General features: G+C 40.5%; 2 protein-coding genes across 2 annotated transcripts; one reads left to right on the top strand and one right to left on the bottom strand.

Annotated features, from left to right (window-relative positions):
- Positions 1 to 2402: 2402 nt before the first annotated feature.
- On the top strand, positions 2403 to 12271 carry LOC134747319 (lysoplasmalogenase TMEM86A). The gene is made up of 3 exons (XM_063681953.1): positions 2403 to 2612; positions 4131 to 4333; positions 8972 to 12271. The coding sequence occupies exons 1-3, from the start codon at positions 2592 to 2594 to the stop codon at positions 9471 to 9473; spliced, it is 726 nt and encodes a 241-aa protein (XP_063538023.1). The 5' UTR covers positions 2403 to 2591; the 3' UTR covers positions 9474 to 12271.
- Positions 12272 to 12303: 32 nt separating this feature from the next.
- Positions 12304 to 17056, bottom strand: LOC134747318 (charged multivesicular body protein 2a). Its single transcript, XM_063681951.1, has 6 exons — positions 16834 to 17056; positions 16456 to 16660; positions 15609 to 15821; positions 15162 to 15259; positions 14579 to 14676; positions 12304 to 13826 (listed from the first exon to the last, which is right to left on the bottom strand). The coding sequence occupies exons 2-6, from the start codon at positions 16621 to 16623 to the stop codon at positions 13666 to 13668; spliced, it is 738 nt and encodes a 245-aa protein (XP_063538021.1). The 5' UTR covers positions 16624 to 16660; positions 16834 to 17056; the 3' UTR covers positions 12304 to 13665.
- Positions 17057 to 17565: the final 509 nt, after the last annotated feature.

Below are 17565 nucleotides of genomic sequence, written 5' to 3'. Positions count from 1 at the left end.
GTAAGTTTGCAAAAGTAAAACCATAGACTAACTTGAAACTTCTAGAGTTTCTAGACTTCACTTAAATCGCCTCTATACGACGCGACCGATCGATCTGTCATACCAAACACAATAAATATTCCGTAACGTAAATAATGACCGTAGGGAAAATAATACAACAAGTAAATGTTTCAATACTTCTTTTTGTCTTTTACACAATAAAAATAAAGTTGGTGTAATAAAGCTAACGAGGAAACGTGCGCAAGTACAAATTTAATAAATAAATTTGCAAATAATTTTGATCGAACGTAAACAGTGGCGTGTTTCTGAACGTGATCAGAGACTAAGTTCAGTGTTGCCAGAGTAAAAAGCGTAATTATAGTTTGTCAAAGGGACTGTCTCACCTCAATCATAGACAGAGAGAACCATACCATCCCCGTCCCACACCAGTACTAGCATCCAAAAGAAAAGGATGAGTACAGCGTCCTGCTCTTATTTACTGCCAATTTGGTTTGACCAACTATAATTAAACACGGTATTACAACAAATAACAAAATCAACGCAAAAAATGCTGATCTATCGAGAAGAGAAAAAAAACAAGGAATCGTCTGTCGGCCGGTCCACCGTGTAATAAAATTCTACAATCAGTCCGCACTGAGCTCGAGACATACATATTCTCTTCGCGGCTGGGAAATATTACTGTCCATGTGTACGCACCACAATGGGTCAAAACTATCCCATGTGTACGCACCACCATGGGCATACCCAAACCGAAAAAAAAGTCGAGTTGAATAAATAAATAATTCAACATTAAGTACGACAACTCTTATTCTCATTCTAAAGTCCAAACACGTGAACCGTAGCCGATAGATTTTTTTAAGCATCTCCACCAAAACATGTAGCGGAATTTTACTCCAAGGGGGATGTAATGATAACCTCGCTACATGGATCTCTACGAATACAAAGCACAGTATAAAATAGCTATTGCACTGACCAGGAATCAACACTCGATGGGCGCACAATTCCATCTACTCTCAATCTCATATCTCTTATTCTCTTGTTATGAATGTAACCTCAACACTCTCAGGGAGATTAGAAGGGCCCCAAGTCCCGTGGCTTGTATCAGTGGATGCACGGCACAACTGAATCTCGACAAGAGAACTCATCGTGCATCCCGCATCTCATAGGTATTACTCTTCTCAACCTCATGCGATGAGTACTGAGGTGGGAACCATGTGGTCCCCGACGAGCCTCCACAACAACCCCTACAGCTCATCCATCAGCCTCCATATGAAACCTCCAGTAACTCAAACCGATAACCTCCAGCCACCTCACTTGTTACATTCAAACTCGAGCGACACACAAAGAATAACAATTCTTTAACTCAGCTCTATCTCAAGCATATCTCAAGTCTCTCTCGTTAATTCAAGGTCACTGCAATATCTATATATCACAAAATATAGATATGTTTCGCTAACCAAGAGTCTCCTGTACCTGAATGCACTCACGACACCACGTGTTACGTACCAGCATTCAGACGACCTTTCTCAACTTGTCTCCACTCGTTCCCGCCATCTTGCTCCCACCGTCACCTATAACACTGGCCGACCTCGATCGCCAGTGTTACCAGTGAAAAGTACGCTAAGAGTGACAGATAGGATACATACCACAATAACAGACTTCGCGATCTCCGCGACAGCGGGCGGAGCGGCGGAAAGCGCCGAAATTTTAAAACGTAATAAATATAAGAGCCTCGGTAGAGAGTATCATTTCGTTCCATTTGGAGTTGAAACTCTAGGTCCATGGGGTCCCAGCGCGCATAAGTTGTTTGCAGAAATCGCGAAGCGTCTGGTTGACGTAACTGGTGACCGAAGAGCTGGCGGCTTTCTCGCACAACGTATCAGCATTGCGATACAGCGGGGAAATGCCGCCAGCATCCTTGGTACAATGCCTCAAGGGCCTATTTTAGATTTAAGCTAGTTATTAATTTCGTTTACGTAGTACCACTGTATATATCTTGTATGTAAATAAATGTATTTACAACATTATAACCATATAATATAATTAACCAGTATTAATACAAGTCATCATAGTCGACATGTGCGTTGAAAGGAGCGTCATACCGAGACTTGATTTGTCAGGTTACGTTCAAAAGCATTATTTTTCACCGCATAATTATATTTATTTCTTATGGTAAACTATTGAAAAATAATGAGTAATAAGTGATTCTCTATAAATAACGCCTGTTTAGGTAATTTTAATACAAAATTTTATATATGGTCATTTATCGACATAGAGCAAGCGTTGTGACGTTTCGTAAGTAGATATCGGAACGTGATCATGTTAAGCTACCAATTTGCAATGACTTCGTAAACAAACGAAACTTCAATAATCAAGGAAGTTTTCAACGTGTGAGGATAACCGTTGTTGTCTTACGTTGGCGCACCCGCCGAGGGTCTGTCAACGGAAGAATCAATCAAAACAAACATTGTTATTTTTAGTGTCGGTGCTTCGCGGGGAGGCGTTATTCGCTAACCAGCGGACGGCGCGCTACGACGCCGGCAGTGCGCAGTTTCGCTACTTTTCTAAACGAGTTACTCGAGGCACGAGCCATGTTTTCGCCCTCTGATTTGGTGAGTTGCAGCTAACAGTATACACAGTACTATTGATCGTGCAGCTCTTGAAAGTTAGCCTTAGGTCTTAAATAATAAACGTGTAGTGTAAACTGATGTACCTACGTACGTGTGGGTCGAGGAAGGGTTCGCGGTTCGGGTATAGAAAAGGGGACCGTTCTTGGGACTTTGAAAATTTCAGTGTCACTTTTTAGGGTTTCGTACCCAAAGGGTAAAAACGGGACCCTATTACTAAGACTCCACTGTCCGTCTGTCTGTCTGTCCGTCCGCCAATCTGTTACCAGGCTGTATCTCATGAACCGTGATTGCTAGACAGTTGAAATTTTCACAGATGATGTATTTCTGTTGCCGCTATAACAACCAATACTAAAAAGTACGGAACCCTCGGTGGGCGAGCCAACTCGCACTTGTCCAGTTTTTTTTTCGAACATAACACCATTACTTTATATTATTGCTTCATCATTTAAAAAATGTTAAAATAAGTATCTTTTGTCATGTACTCATGTATCATTTTTCTCTAAGACCAGGCATTATGGTGACAGGCGGGGTAGTAATCGACAATTTTTAAAGGCGTTACGAACTTAGTAAATTTAAGTAACTGAGGCAGGATAGGTGCGACAACAAGCAAAACCAGGAGGAGTGTGTTAGGTTGACTGCGATCAAACAGCTAGAGTGCACCAAAACCGACAATGTTTTTGTCAGTTACAACCTCGCCTATCTCCATAATTATTGATCCTAGAGAAAAATGTTGCATGACAAAATAATTATACTTAACTTGACATTTCTTACATAACAAAATAATAAAAATTTGGTGTTATGTTGGCAAAAAGTAAATTACACTGAAATTTTTTAAGTCCCTAGATCGGCTTCCTTTCCTACTCTAACCGGGTTTGCTCATAGTGCAATCTTCTTTGGACCAAGCAACTTTTATTGCGATCTTCCTTGGACGGAGCATCACAGCGGCACTGATACGCGACACACTATCTACCACTTTGTAAATGGCAAATAAATATTTCTGCAAATTTTGGCTTCATTTAAGAGATTACTAAGTTCTATATCTAAATGCATGCACATGTGTATGTTGTATACATGCACATAGGTGACGAAGGTCAAAAGTAATGTACCTATTATAGGTAGGTAGGTTTATATTGTCCGTGCTATTCGTACAGGTATTCGAGACATGAGCAAAAATATGAAAAACCGGCCAAGTGCGAGTCGGACTCGCGCACGAAGGGTTCCGTACCATTACGCAAAAAACGGCAAAAAAAAATCACTTGTATGGGAGCCCCACTTAAATTTTTATTTTATTCTGTTTTTAGTATTTGTTGTTAGAGCGGCAACAGAATAGGTACCTCATCTGTGAAAATTTGAACTGCCTAGCTATCACGGAATTCACGGTTCATGAGAGACAGCCTGGTGACAGTGGTGACAGACGGTCAGCGGAGTCTTAGCAATAAGGTCTTAGTTTGTACTATACGACCATGAGAAACATTCTTGACGCCAGTTGCCTGGTTGCAGATGAAGCGCGTAGGCGTGGGCGGCGGGCTGGTGCCGTTCTTCAAGTGCGTCTGCGTGTACTTCCTGGCCGCCAGCGGAGCGCCCAGCCCCGGCGCCGCGGCCGCCAAGTGCGCGCCGGTGCTGTGCCTGCTCGCAGCCGTCCTGCTGCTACAGCCGAGGCCCCCGCAGGCAACCGACCCTGACCCTGACCATGATAAGGAGAGGTGCGTATTCCCTTTAGGTATACAAGCCAGCTGCTCAAACTGTACAAATAGAGACAACAAGAACATAAAGTACAAAACTTTAACCCAACTATATACAGTTTACTATTAACTAAAATAAAAAAATCCCTTCTAATTTATGCTAAAAAAACCATTTTATGCCAAAAATGCCTTACATCATTTGGAAAGGAGCTGATACTCTTCAACCTGCTGGATCGATTTCTATCAAACATAGCTAAGAACCACCGCAAGGAACCTCGCTTTCACGTGAAAACACCGCATGGTGTTGGGTATCGTTGGATACGTTTCATAACTCATAACGAACAAGGGTCCCATTTTTTGATAAAGTAAATCTTTTCTGTAAGAATCGCTCCGAAAGAAAAAAACAGGCCAATTGCGAGTGCGAGTGTCGGACTCGCGTTCCAAAGGGTTCTGTACATTACACAATTTTTAACAATGTATTCTTTTATGTGAAACGTGAGTTTTTAAAAACCCCTAGGGTCGGATCAAAAACTAATAAGTAATTAAGTCCGACTCACGCTTCACTGCACATTTCTAATAGGTTTTCCTGTCATCTATAGATAAAGAACTATTTTGTGTTTTTTTCAAAATTTTAGACCCAGTAGTTGCGGAGATAAAGGGGGGGGATGGTAATTTTTTGGCTATTTTCTTAAATAACTTCTAAACTATTTATTTTAAAATTACAAAAAAATATATAGTTAAGGTTCTCAAAATGAGCTCTTTTATTTGATATGTAACACGAATATGCCCTCCATATGAATTTTAACATGGGGGCCAGTTTTTTGGGATAAATGGGAAAATTAAAAAATAAAGTTTTTCATATAGTTTAGCAGCCCCCAAAACTGGCCCCCATGTTGAAAATTCATTTGTTTACGTTACATGTCCGTCTTTGGGTTACAAACTTACATATGTGTACCAAATTTCAATTTAATTGGTCCAGTAGTTTTGGAGAAAATGGGCTGTGACAGACGGACAGACAGACAGACGCACGAGTGATCCTATAAGGGTTCCGTTTTTTCCTTTTGAGGTACGGAAGTTACGGAACCCTAAAAATATGTGTCCCTCTCCCTCCCTCAAACTTTTGAACTATGGGTCCAAAAAAAAATGAAAACTATAGCGAGCATGATCGGTCCAGCCGTTTTTGAGTTATTGCAAAAAGTCTTCTCTTCTTAGTAAAAAGACATACAAAGCGCCGAGACGGTACTCCTACGGAGTCCTACCGAAGGTACCTTATGATTGTAATGTACCTACATGATACTTACTAATAGCCCCTGAGCATGGTAGCACACGCTTTTGGCCGATTTTTTTATAAAACAGGCACGCAAGCCAAATTTCTAATACTCATTGTCAGTCGGATAAGTTGAGAAATGTGCCATAGGACTCCTAACATGCAATGTTATATACGAAGTAGGCCAAGCTAATAGAATTGTATTAAACGTTTAGTTCAGGTACAGTCATTAGCACAAGTTGGTTAGCGGGTGCGGGTGGGAATGTTGCACTCGCCATAAGCTCTCTTAACAATTTGATGAAGTTATGTTTAGCTACTTTTTAGGGTTCCGTACCCAAAGGGTAAAAACTGGACCCTATTACTAAGACTCCGCTGTCCGTCTGGCCGTCTGTCTGTCACCAGGCTGTATCTCATGAACCGTGATAGCTAGACAGTTGAAATTTTCAGATTATGTATTTCTGTTGCCGCTATAACAACAAGTACTAAAAAAGTACGGAACCCTCGGTGCGCGAGTCCGACTCGCACTTGGCCGGTTTTTTTTTTAATTTCTTGCCCGCTTAGCTGCCGAGTTAACAGGTCTTAACTTCTGACGTCAAACGAATCGCTAATCGGTTTGAAATCAGGCCGCCCTCTTGCGTTCCTTGCCTCGTTAGCTCGTATCGTGTACCTTGTAGCTCCATATCAGATCGGCTATTTATTCTTGCAAGGTAAGGCGTCCGGTAGCCGGTCGCCGGCTTACATAAGCCAATTTAAAGGGTTTACTTAGGTAGTACTGTAGGATTAGATACGTTCGTGACGCTGAACACTTGAACACGGCAAGTGGAGCAAGCACACTGTAGGTACATTATTTAGTACCAGGGACCGGACAACCCTTTCCGCGATAAAACCCTTTCAATGGGCGACACTTAAACACGGCTAACACATTGAAAGACTTTCCCTTTTGAACTGCAAGCCCATTCATACCCTTACCTTTGACTAACCCTTACCGAAAAGCTAACCAAAAATAAGGCTAGCTCTTAATAAGGGTTACCCTTATCTTTAGGCGCTTTTTATAAAGGTTTCCCTTTGCGTGAAAGAGACAGGATTAGTATATATCTACGGTAGTGTATGAAAAGGAAAGAAAATACGTGCCTAGTCAAAGAACGCCGCCGTCGCCGCCGACGATCGCTCGGATTCGAAGTAATGTGTGCTTTATGAACAAGGTAGACGACTTAAATTAGCACGCTTATATGCTAAAAGGGAAGCCCTTTATAAGGCTAACCCTTATAAGCAATATGCAAGGTGTTGGTGAGCGGATGATAAGGGTTTTGTAAGGGTATTTGGGCTACCGATTACTCAAATGTGGTAGCTTTATATAAGGGTTTTTAAAACCAAAACAAAGGGTTTCGTCTGGCAAAGGGTATGGTGAGTTAAGCCTTATGCAATACCCTTATAAAACCCCGATAAGGGATAGCGGGCCGGTCCCTGTTTAGTACATTCCTACCGGTTTATTACTCTGCCGCCATCGCCATATAAGTACGCTATGGGTGATGAACCAATAAATACTAGTGGCTCTGTGAGCTGTAGACCTCGCCATAAGATCCATAAGCTTACAAATGTAAAAACAAATTATACTTCGTTGAGTCATTTTCACAGCGTATTAGCGCACTCAAGTCCTTTAGCCCAATTTCCACCATTTTGAACATTTTCCAAAAACGAAATAAAACGCTTCGGTCTAATATTACAATTTTTTAAACAAATTGGCCTTGCCCTAAGGTTAGGTAGGCAAATCCAACATCAATTCGTACAACATCATCATAATCAACATCAAATAAGGTATTCCAACAAATCCAACATCAATTACAAATATTCATCAGTTTCATCACACAAATCAGTGCAGGATAACCCAGTATCTCTTCCAATAACTATACCTAAACACTTCCTAAGTTCCTATTGCATATTTGTTATTAATTTCTAGGCTCAAACTAGGATAGAGACGAGTTAACAACTTAACATATAGGTGTGTGGTGTGAGTGCGAACCGTGTGAAGTGACGTAGTACGCCGCGTCCACACCAAAATACCAACCGCAGTAAACATAAATGGATGGTGATAGACACTGGATAATCTCTTATGACTTCTAACATTCAATTTGTTTTGTGTAAGAGCTGTAGACAAACAGGTTGGACGATGACGCTAAATACTAACACTGATTGATCCTAGTTGGTCGTTGAATAAAGAATTTAATTTAATTTAAATGCTGCTAAGTACCTATTTCTGTTTTATGTCAATATTAGTATGTTTCGTTATATCGCATTATGAATAAATGTTAATGTTTTATTGACTTGTGAAAGAGCCCTTGAGGCCTAATCGCGGAACAAAATTTTCATGTAAACACTCGTAACCCTATTGCGCATTTGAAGCTTATCTCTGGATTTTCATCGAAATATCGACAAACAACGCTTGTTGTTTTGCTATGCTATCTATCCATTTGCTACTTATAAACTTACGCAATTTCCTAAGAAGGGCGAGAGGGCACTGAGGGCAGCAGCCTGCCTTTGTTTTGGACGACCGCCTTGACCTCGCCAGTGTCAAGTTCATTCCTATCTCAATAGAGATAACGATTATAAGAGGGGTCATTAAACTCATTGGTGTCTGCCTCGGATTATCGATAATGTAGATATTGTAGATTGCTTGGAATCATTTTGATGAGTACCAATTTGCCAATCAATTAGCAAGTAAACCGGTTTCGAACAGTGGTGGCAGCATGGTCCCATTTTTATCGTCTGCCACTATGTATGCCTGTCACTTTCGCACTTACATACTTGTTAGAACGTGACAGGTGATAAAAATGAGACCGTGCTACGGCCGCTGGTTCAAAAGGTTTAATTTTTTATGTGGCTTATGATTGACATCATATCCCGAGAATTTTGTTTATCTGAGCCAATAGGAATCTCGTTTCGTTTTTGTGATTCGTCGACGGACAGCGACAAGAAGTGAATTTTTTTTTTTTAAATCTTTATTTATTTATAGAGGGTTTTAAGTTTTAAACAAATGCCACCCTCATTTGTTTAATTTGGAATTTAGTATAGGTACTAATGCGATTGTGGCCAGGGCACCTATATTCTTGTTCAAATACTAAGTTTCGTTTTTTATGTGCCTAATCTCGACATCCGCGTCCGCGGATGTGAGCCTTTAAAAATCCGCATCCGCTTCTTTTTGGCTGATAGAGGACAGAATGAGGATAGAGAATTGTAGATCTCTTGCACATTTTACCAACGGACAATCAAAATATTTTACGAAAGAGAGAAGGCAAAGAATTCACGATCTCCGTCATATCATTGCTGTGTTCAAAAGTGCTGATATGGATAGTTGGCGATTTTCGTTTAACTGCTATTATATTGTTTGTTTGCAGACGGCGTTACGCGCGGCGCATCGCCCTCGGCCTGGCGCTGTCGGCCCTGGGCGACGCTCTCCTAGTGTGGGAGCAGCACTTCGCCGCCGGCATGGCGGCCTTCGCCCTCGCGCACGTGGCGTACATGTGCGCGATGCGCGCGCGGGCAGCCAAGCGCCGCGCCGGGCTGCTGCTGTACGCCGGCGCGGCCGCGTACTGCGCCGCGGTGACGCCGCCGCCGGCGCTAGCCGTCGCCGTCCCTCTCTACGCGGTACTGTTGGTGAGCATGGCGTGGAGAGCGCTGCGGACGCTGCCGCTGCCCGAGAACACATGTCCGCGGTCATACGCGGCGCCCGCCGGCGCGTTACTCTTTGTCCTCTCCGATGCGTTGCTAGGTTACTCTCTATTCCGCGGTCCGCTGCCGTACCGACGGCTGTTGGTGATGTCGACGTACTACTTGGGGCAGCTGGGACTGGCTCTGAGCGCGCTGTTGCCGCCTCCGCTCCCGCTCTCCGCACAATAAACTTATCTTCCGTGTATGTTGTGGAGCGTTGGCCCTAATATCAGTAGCTTGGTTATTTTTAAAGCTTTTCTTTCTTTTTAAATCTTGCGATCGTACTTTGAGACATTTTACCACATAATCTCTAAGGCCCGCAATCGCCTACTGTCTGTCTCTATCTGTAAGAGTATTCTATCTACTCCTATCTGCCAAAGGGGAGAGAATCTCTCTATTTGACAGCATTGGCTCGGTACCACAGAACTTGAACCATATTCATCACAAAATAATGACGGAATGAATATAGCAAAAACTAACCAATCTACTGAGGCCTGGGTGAGGTGTTGGGTAGATGTAAGCGTCCGCCGGACGGCGACCGGTCTGTGATATGTGCTCGGCTCTTATTGGATGTTTTAATCCTCCTTACAGGTATTTAAGTGTATACTATACTAACAACATTTAACTGGCCATCGTAGACCTTATGCCGTCGTAATAAGGTTTACAAATTGTCAGTTAACAATGTGGACGACGCTGGTAAAGTCCGTCCAAGCTAACTTTGCACCGACTTTGAACAAAGTGAGGGATGTGCCATTATAAACGCGGCATATTTTCATAGAAATTTGACATGAATGATGACATTGACACATTGTTATTATAAATGGCATGCAGAGTTAGCGTGGTCCGACTATATCTATGTGGATGTGGATACCATTCGCTGTTAAAATTACAATATATTTCGAAATTTCATACACATTGAGTTTGAAAAATTGTCTTATACTTACTTTTTGCAATGTGCGGGCACCGGTAAGCCTTTATATGCATTTGATTACAATTAGATGTTAGCCCACTATTCGAAAGCACAGCAAGCGAATGGAAATTCCTTGAGATATTGCTAAGTTCTTGAAATATATAAAAAATGGATATTCACTCGTAGTGCCAGTTGAAATCTCACTCAAGGCGGTGAATTTTACCATTTTTCAAGCAGCTCTGTTTATTACAAAAGTAATTTGTATCGTTAACTATGTTGTGAAAGTGATATGTTAGAACTGAGCGCATAATGAACGAGCTCTGTACCTATTGTTCCCAATTATGTGTATGTTGCTGGTGTGCACACCTGATGGGGAAACTACACTTTTTTTAATAATTATCGGAATTTTAGGAAAATTTCATAAGAAATAAGGTAAATGTGGAGAACCAACATATTTTTTTTGTTAAGGGGGGGTTAATAGGGCGAGAACTGTTGTCGCTCAGACACAGTCAGAACAGAACGGAAGAGCTTCGCTCCTGCTCTTGCCACAGAGCTTTTCGTAAGTGAAGTGCGTGTACAGTCGACGCCAAAGATATGTTTACATTTTTCGCAAAAGTGTAAACATGTTTTTAAGCAAAACGACGACAACGTCGGCTGTACAATCGCAAGAGATAGAAGCGATAACGATGAAAGAAATCGTAGACGGTCTTACCTTATTTCCAACGACTAAGTTTCCAAAATTTCCGGGAACTTCAAGTTTTTGGAAAGTTTCCCCATGTTGCACATACCTAGACTATTATGTAGAGTATATAATGTAGTGTGTTGGAGCGCGTGGCGCCACCGCGACCCTTCCACAGCGGCGGCGCGGCCAAATGTATGTAGTTACTGTCCTACTGTAGTTACTAGCTGTCCTACTGCAGTTACTAGCTGTCCTACCGTAGTTACTAGCTGTCCTACTGTAGTTACTAGCTGTCCTACTGTAGTTACTAGCTGTCCTACTGTAGTTACTAGCTGTCCTACTGTAGTTACTAGCTGTCCTACTGTAGTTACTAGCTGTCCTACTGTAGTTACTAGCTGTCCTACTGTAGTTACTAGCTGTCCTACTGTAGTTACTAGCTGTCCTACTGGAGTTACTAGCTGTCCTACTGTAGTTACTAGCTGTCCTACTGGAGTTACTAGCTGTCCTACTGGAGTTACTAGCTGTCCTACTGTAGTTACTAGCTGTCCTACTGTAGTTACTAGCTGTCCTACTGTAGTTACTAGCTGTCCTTCTGTGTAGCCCTCAGCTGCCTAGCCTAGACGTAAGCTAACTTTATCTATATAGACTGTCTCGTAATCGTAACAATCTCACTCGTGGATCTGCGAACCGAACTAAACAAACATATCTGGAAATGTATTTTTCTATTCACGCTAGAGGAGTAGGTTTTTCAAAATAAGCACGTTTTCAAGTATCAAGCGTAGTATTTTTCAAACTGGAAGGGTACGATGATATATGGTAATTCAATACAATTTTGCGACATTTGGCATATTTGGGATATACTTTGTATGGAGATGACATCTATCATTCGTACCCTTCCAGTTTGAAAGATATTTGGAGCAGACTGTTTCAACCGTAATGTCCGTAATAATATCGATGTTACCAGTACTCACGACCTACTTTAAAACAATCGTAATTTTGATCAATTTAACTCAATTAAAATAAAAGCAAATATATTTTTATTGCCGTGGCCGGGTGGTCTGGTCTAAAGTCTAAAGACGCGGGTTCGATTCCCGCCTCGGCCACTACTGGACTTGGTCACTTTTTTTTAGTGTGTGTTATCTATTTCAGTTTATAAAATAAACAAACAAAAAAAGTTGACCTAATTTATATGGTCCAATGGTTCATATAATGACATTTATTAGGTGTGGTTATGGTTACTGTATGTTAATATTTATTTAATAAGTGAATTCCTTATGTAGAGTAAGCGTAGAATAGGGGATGTGCAATTTTTAGAACATTGTTTAAGCAAATCATATTTTATTATAATGTTATCTGTACGTGTTATATATACATATAAAATAAACGGAGAAGGTTAAACTGCGTTTCATTTTGTTCTAATAAAAGACTAGTTCATTAAAAAAATATTTATTAAAATGTAGATAAACTTAATTATTATATTAACAACATTGCGTTCCCTGACGTTCCGCGACGCGCGGTGTAGTATATTATACAGAGTTGCTAGCTTACCATTACTAGCATGTTAATTTATTGCTATTGGTGGAGTTGAGGCTCTCGGTGTCCTAACACAAGGGTCTCAAAACAAAATGATTAGATCCATTGAAAGTAAAAGTATTCCTTATTTTACAAGATGTGCCTCATAGACGATCCAATGTCTATTACTGGAAACCAGGGCTCGGAACCGGTATTTTTTAAAAACCCCGAAATAGCCCAATATTTTGAATTTTTTTATGCTCATTACATAGGACTGAATCATGTATTTGGGAAACAATTTTGCATTATTAAAACGTCCCATTAAAAATGAAATTATAAACAAAAGAACAAAAAAAAACGTAATAATACCGGTATTTTTGTATGGAGCAAATACCGGTTTCCGACCCCTGCTGGAAACGGATCTGTGCTGGTATGTATGTATATTTCATGGTTAATTTATTATTTTTATTTACATCTAAACAAAAAAAAAATACGAACATAAGTGCATCACCCAATTTGACTTTTAATGTGAAGACGAATTTTTAATAAGTCATTCGTTGTATGTACTGCAGAAGTGAAAAGTTGATTCTAAATAATTTTTTTGCAGTTATCTTGGTAAAAAAGAATAATATGCTGATAAATTTCAATATCGTTCGCTTAGCTGTTGATTATAGTTTTAGATCGGAATTAAAATTTGAATGAACAAAGTATTATGACTATTACGAGTATAAATACACGAGCAAAATTCGTGCAAAGCTAAAGCGAGTTTCTTTAATAGACTAATAATGGTGTCTGCACCAGTTTACATGATGTTATACAGAGAAACCATTCAAATAGGGTAGTGAGATTAGACAACGAATTTTGGAAAAAAATCTATTTGTTTTTGGAGCCTATAGCTACCCGAATAGGGGGTACTACTGCAGTTTTCTGCATAGTGCAGCACTACCACATATTGTAAACCATAGATTAAGTTATACGACATACTATGACTTGAACAGTTTTTTGACGAGTTTTCACTATGACTTTCATGCAAGAGTGGATGGAGAAAATTACGACTTTCGTGTTTCGCGGGAGGCTCTCAGTTTATGCTAGGAGCGTCCTCTACGCCGAGTTTTGCGTAATATTCCCTATTGATCAAAGAAAAAGAAATTTTTCAGATTTCCTCTCACTAACCCTACTCGAATCGTTTCCCCTCTAAACAATTAGCATGTGCACTCTATCGCATTTCAGCCGTCCCGTCTCTCTCATACCGTAGACATTAGCAGGAGTTAGTGAGATCCCTACTCGCGCCGCAGGTTGTCGAGCCGCGCTTGCAGCTCGGCGTCGGCGTCCGGAACGCCGCCGGGCGCGCCGGAACCGCCGCCGGAACTGCCGCCGGAACCGCCGCCGGAACCGCCGCCGGAACCGCCGGCTACTGCCTGAGGCGACGCGGGGGTCTTCGCTGCAACAACAACACGGCAAACGTTAGCGTTACCCACGCAGCCACGCACATATCCGGCTAAAGTATAATGTCGCACGAACCCTACCCTATAATTTAATAATAATGTATAGTATAAAATAGGAATAAGCAAAATTGACATGTAATTTATTTTTTATTTTTATCAATGAATGATCTATCTATCTATGACAGAAAAATAATCCTGGAACGAATCCTAGTCCAAAATCTATAAACAAATTGAGTAGATTATTTTTTTAAAGATTTTTAGGTACTTCATTCGACTAAAATTACCTACCCTAAAGCACCGCAGAGAACGCGGAGACCTAATAGAGAGTTACAAAATACTATCTGGGCACTATGACCTCAAGGATTTTCAAGAGATGTTCAAGCGCAACAACAGCGATCGTCTGAGAGGTCATCACTTAAAGCTAGAAAGGCATAGGTCTCACAGTAACCCTTACAAACACTTTCTGAGCAACCGAGTAGTAAGGGCTTGGAACAAACTCCCGGAAGACGTAGTTTCAGCACAAAATGTGAACCAGTTTAAAAATAAATTAGACAAGCATAACACTACATCTAATACTCGTTCATGATATATATCTTTATGATTACTGGATACAGGCCATATCAGTTGCCATAACTGCCTGCCTGCTTATTAAATAATAAATAAATAAATATTAAATAATAATAAAATTGTTCTCACGACTTATGATTTCTCTTTAAAAACAATGTATAGGTATAATAAATAAACTGACCAGATATAGAGAGGGAGCCCGTGGCCGCCGGGAGGCCGGACAGCGTGTCGTTGAGCTGCAGCCCCAGCTCGTCCAGAATCTGCCCCACCACCGCATCACTGCAAATAAATACACCACGTTTACCTGTTGGTTTTTTTATCGCCTAATGAGTAATGGTATCAGAAAATCAACGTTAGAACAAAAACAATCAACATCATACTGAGATAGAACCTTTTCATACCACTTTCTCGTCATTATGTTTTGTTTTTATTTCCTCTTAATTTGCCCTTTACTTTAATTGTCTCTTATTTATAATGCCCTACCGCAAATAACGAAATTTATTTATCTGCCTCTATTACTCTTGCATATTTGAGTGATAGAGACAGATAAAAAACTTTGAATATTGTTTTCGCGTTCGCGGTAAGGCCACTATTCTAAATTGAAGAGTAAAAAGTTGGATATGTTCACATTGAGTTAAACCAGACAAACACCTGGATCCTAACAGCAACTGACTTAGTGGAACTTAGGTCTTCGCAATTTAGTTTACATATTGCCAGTAAGTCTAGTTGATGGCGATGAAGATACAAGATGAAAAGCAACATACCTTTCCTCTTCATCCTCGTCTCCCTCCATGGCCTCGTCGATGGAGTCGTTCATCATCTCCTCCTTCATGTCCATGATCTCTGACTGCTTCTCAAACTCCTGGAATTAACCAAATTTAAATGTTAAATGGCAAATTAATGTTTTACATTTTTGTTGTATAAAGAGGAATCTAAAGACAAACGAAAAATTATTACCCAAAGGGTAACAAAACACTCTTGCACTATGGGAATCGGTCCTCTATCTCCTCGAAATTCTCAATATAACATTTTTGAACTTTAAGGTCTCTACTATTACAATACAACATTTTTGTCAGCCACACAAGAGAGGTAGAGAAGCCTTTGCAGTCTGTTTTTTTTTCGTTTATCAGTGTGCTGTATCTTAACAACCATAATTGTCGCCACTGTGACCAAAATAATGTTAGCTCTGGTTGTTTATAGAACAAACGAACCTGCAGTATCTTCTGTATCTGAGGCATGTTCAACTGGCGGTTCATGGTAGCCATGGCGCGTGTGACGCCACGCATGGCCTGCGCCATGGTGGACTGTGACTTGAGGGTCTGGATCTTGAGCCCGACCGCCTGGATGTTGGCCTTCATCAGCATGAACTTGCGCACGTAGCGCCGCGTGCGCACTAGGTCCTTCGCCATTATTTTTACTGCATCCTGAAAACCCACACAGTTTTTTTTATGTCCAATGTTTACTTTGATGTTGTAAAATTAATGTTACAACATCAAAGTAAACATTAGAATCATCCAATTATGTATTTTTAGTGGAACCATTGATACTTCAACTTTTTTTCTCCACATTTGGCAGTTTTTTTGTGCACACTGTTTTTTCTGTACACCTTAAAATGGGGTATTCACTAGGTTCTCACATTAACTTACTTTCTACATACATATAACATGGTTATTAGTTTCTGACAATCCGGAAAATTTTACAGTTATCAGAAAACATAGCCTGGAAAATGAAAATGTGGGATACATCTAAACAAACTTTAGAAGCATGATAGGCTATTCTCTATTACAGGAAAAACCCATTTTGGTAAATAAAACATTTTCTGTAGGTGTGAGCCAGAAACTTACTTAAAGTTGGGTAACTAGTTTTGGTGTACATAGTTTTTAACTTTTTACATATGAATTAAAATTTAATTTGTATATTAACATATGCCCAATGCCCAGGTACTGAAATAAATTCATGTGCAAACTACTATAGACTGAATAGGTGATTACTGATTAGTGAACCATATCCTCATAGAAATGTTATTTCAAAATATTTAGTTAAGTAGACAGTAGGTACCATCTGCCCCTCCTTGGCCAGCTTCTTGATATCGTTGATCAGTTTCTTCTCCTGCTGCTCCATCTTGGCGCGCTCGCGCTCCAGGTCGCGCACCGCCTTGTTTAGCGCGCGCTGGTTCTTGCGCAGCATCTCCTCCGGCGTCATGCGGTGCCCGAACAGCCACTCCATCCTAGCTGCTCAGCTGCCCCACCTGACCTGCCCTCAACTACCAATGTCATTCAAACACTGAAGCACTGAAGGACACTTGTATTCTTGTATTGTATACGTCATTTATGTGGCTAAATCTTTTGATACTTTATGATTTTTGGTTCGATAGAATGCGCATGGTCATTAGTTTACATTTAATTAGACCTTAATTACATTTGGAGACATGTTTACCTGTCTATGCGTAAATACAGTAGATGATGTGATGTGATGATTCACCCCTCGATATTCGGCATTCAACTGGCTACAAGGTCAGCTTTATAAAAACGACGTAGGTATAAAAAAGTGCACTTTTTTTGGGGCAAATTTATAGAATAATTTCAAGTTTTGGTTGGGAAACAAAATTTTGTTTACCCAAAAAGGGATTTCCTTAGTGTTCGCTTCTGTCAATCATCTGTCATTTTGACTCCTTTCAAAGCATGAAGCTATATTAAAAGCGGAGAACGCTGTCACTTTTTTTGCCATACTAAGTTGAACCTTATCACGGAGCCAGAAAGGTGTTCGTGCCAGACTGTATAGCAAAAGTGGGCTGCGGTGTCTCACTCGCATATGTTGCCAATGTTAAAAGGATACCATTGTGGTAGTATTTATATAGTTGGTCAAACAAAATTCTTTTGGGTGCTAGTACTAGTGAAAGACAAAGATAGTATGATTCTCTCTGTCTATGTTTGAAATGAGACAGTCCTTTGTCAACTATATCAATATACTACTAAAATCATACACATAGTATATACAAGTAGTTAGACGCGCCACCGAGCGACCGGGGGTAAGAGAAAGAATATTCATATAAAATTTGGGCAGCATAGAATTTTTTCTCTTTCACTCTTATAAATTTCGGTATTTCGCAATCGCCTCCTACCTACCTATGATGCCACCCGGTCGGTGATAAGGACAAAGCATGGCACT

This window comes from Cydia strobilella, chromosome 14, assembly GCF_947568885.1.
Source record: "Cydia strobilella chromosome 14, ilCydStro3.1, whole genome shotgun sequence".
Classification (NCBI taxonomy): domain Eukaryota; kingdom Metazoa; phylum Arthropoda; class Insecta; order Lepidoptera; family Tortricidae; genus Cydia; species Cydia strobilella.
Note: the sequence above shows the minus strand (reverse complement) of the source record. Positions and strands in the feature narration are given on the sequence as shown.

What these genes read in the sequence shown, in the direction of transcription:
- LOC134747319 (XM_063681953.1), top strand. Translation starts at nt 2,592, where the DNA reads ATGTTTTCGCCCTCTGATTTG. An exon ending in TGTTTTCGCCCTCTGATTTG is followed by an intron (nt 2,613 to 4,130) that starts GTGAGTTGCAGC and finishes GCCTGGTTGCAG; the next exon opens with ATGAAGCGCGTAGGCGTGGG. An exon ending in CCTGACCATGATAAGGAGAG is followed by an intron (nt 4,334 to 8,971) that starts GTGCGTATTCCC and finishes GTTTGTTTGCAG; the next exon opens with ACGGCGTTACGCGCGGCGCA.
- LOC134747318 (XM_063681951.1), bottom strand. Translation starts at nt 16,623, where the DNA reads ATGGAGTGGCTGTTCGGGCACCGCATGACGCCGGAGGAGATGCTGCGC. An exon ending in AGATACAGAAGATACTGCAG is followed by an intron (nt 15,260 to 15,608) that starts GTTCGTTTGTTC and finishes GGTTAATTCCAG; the next exon opens with GAGTTTGAGAAGCAGTCAGA. An exon ending in GACGAGGATGAAGAGGAAAG is followed by an intron (nt 14,677 to 15,161) that starts GTATGTTGCTTT and finishes ATTTATTTGCAG; the next exon opens with TGATGCGGTGGTGGGGCAGA.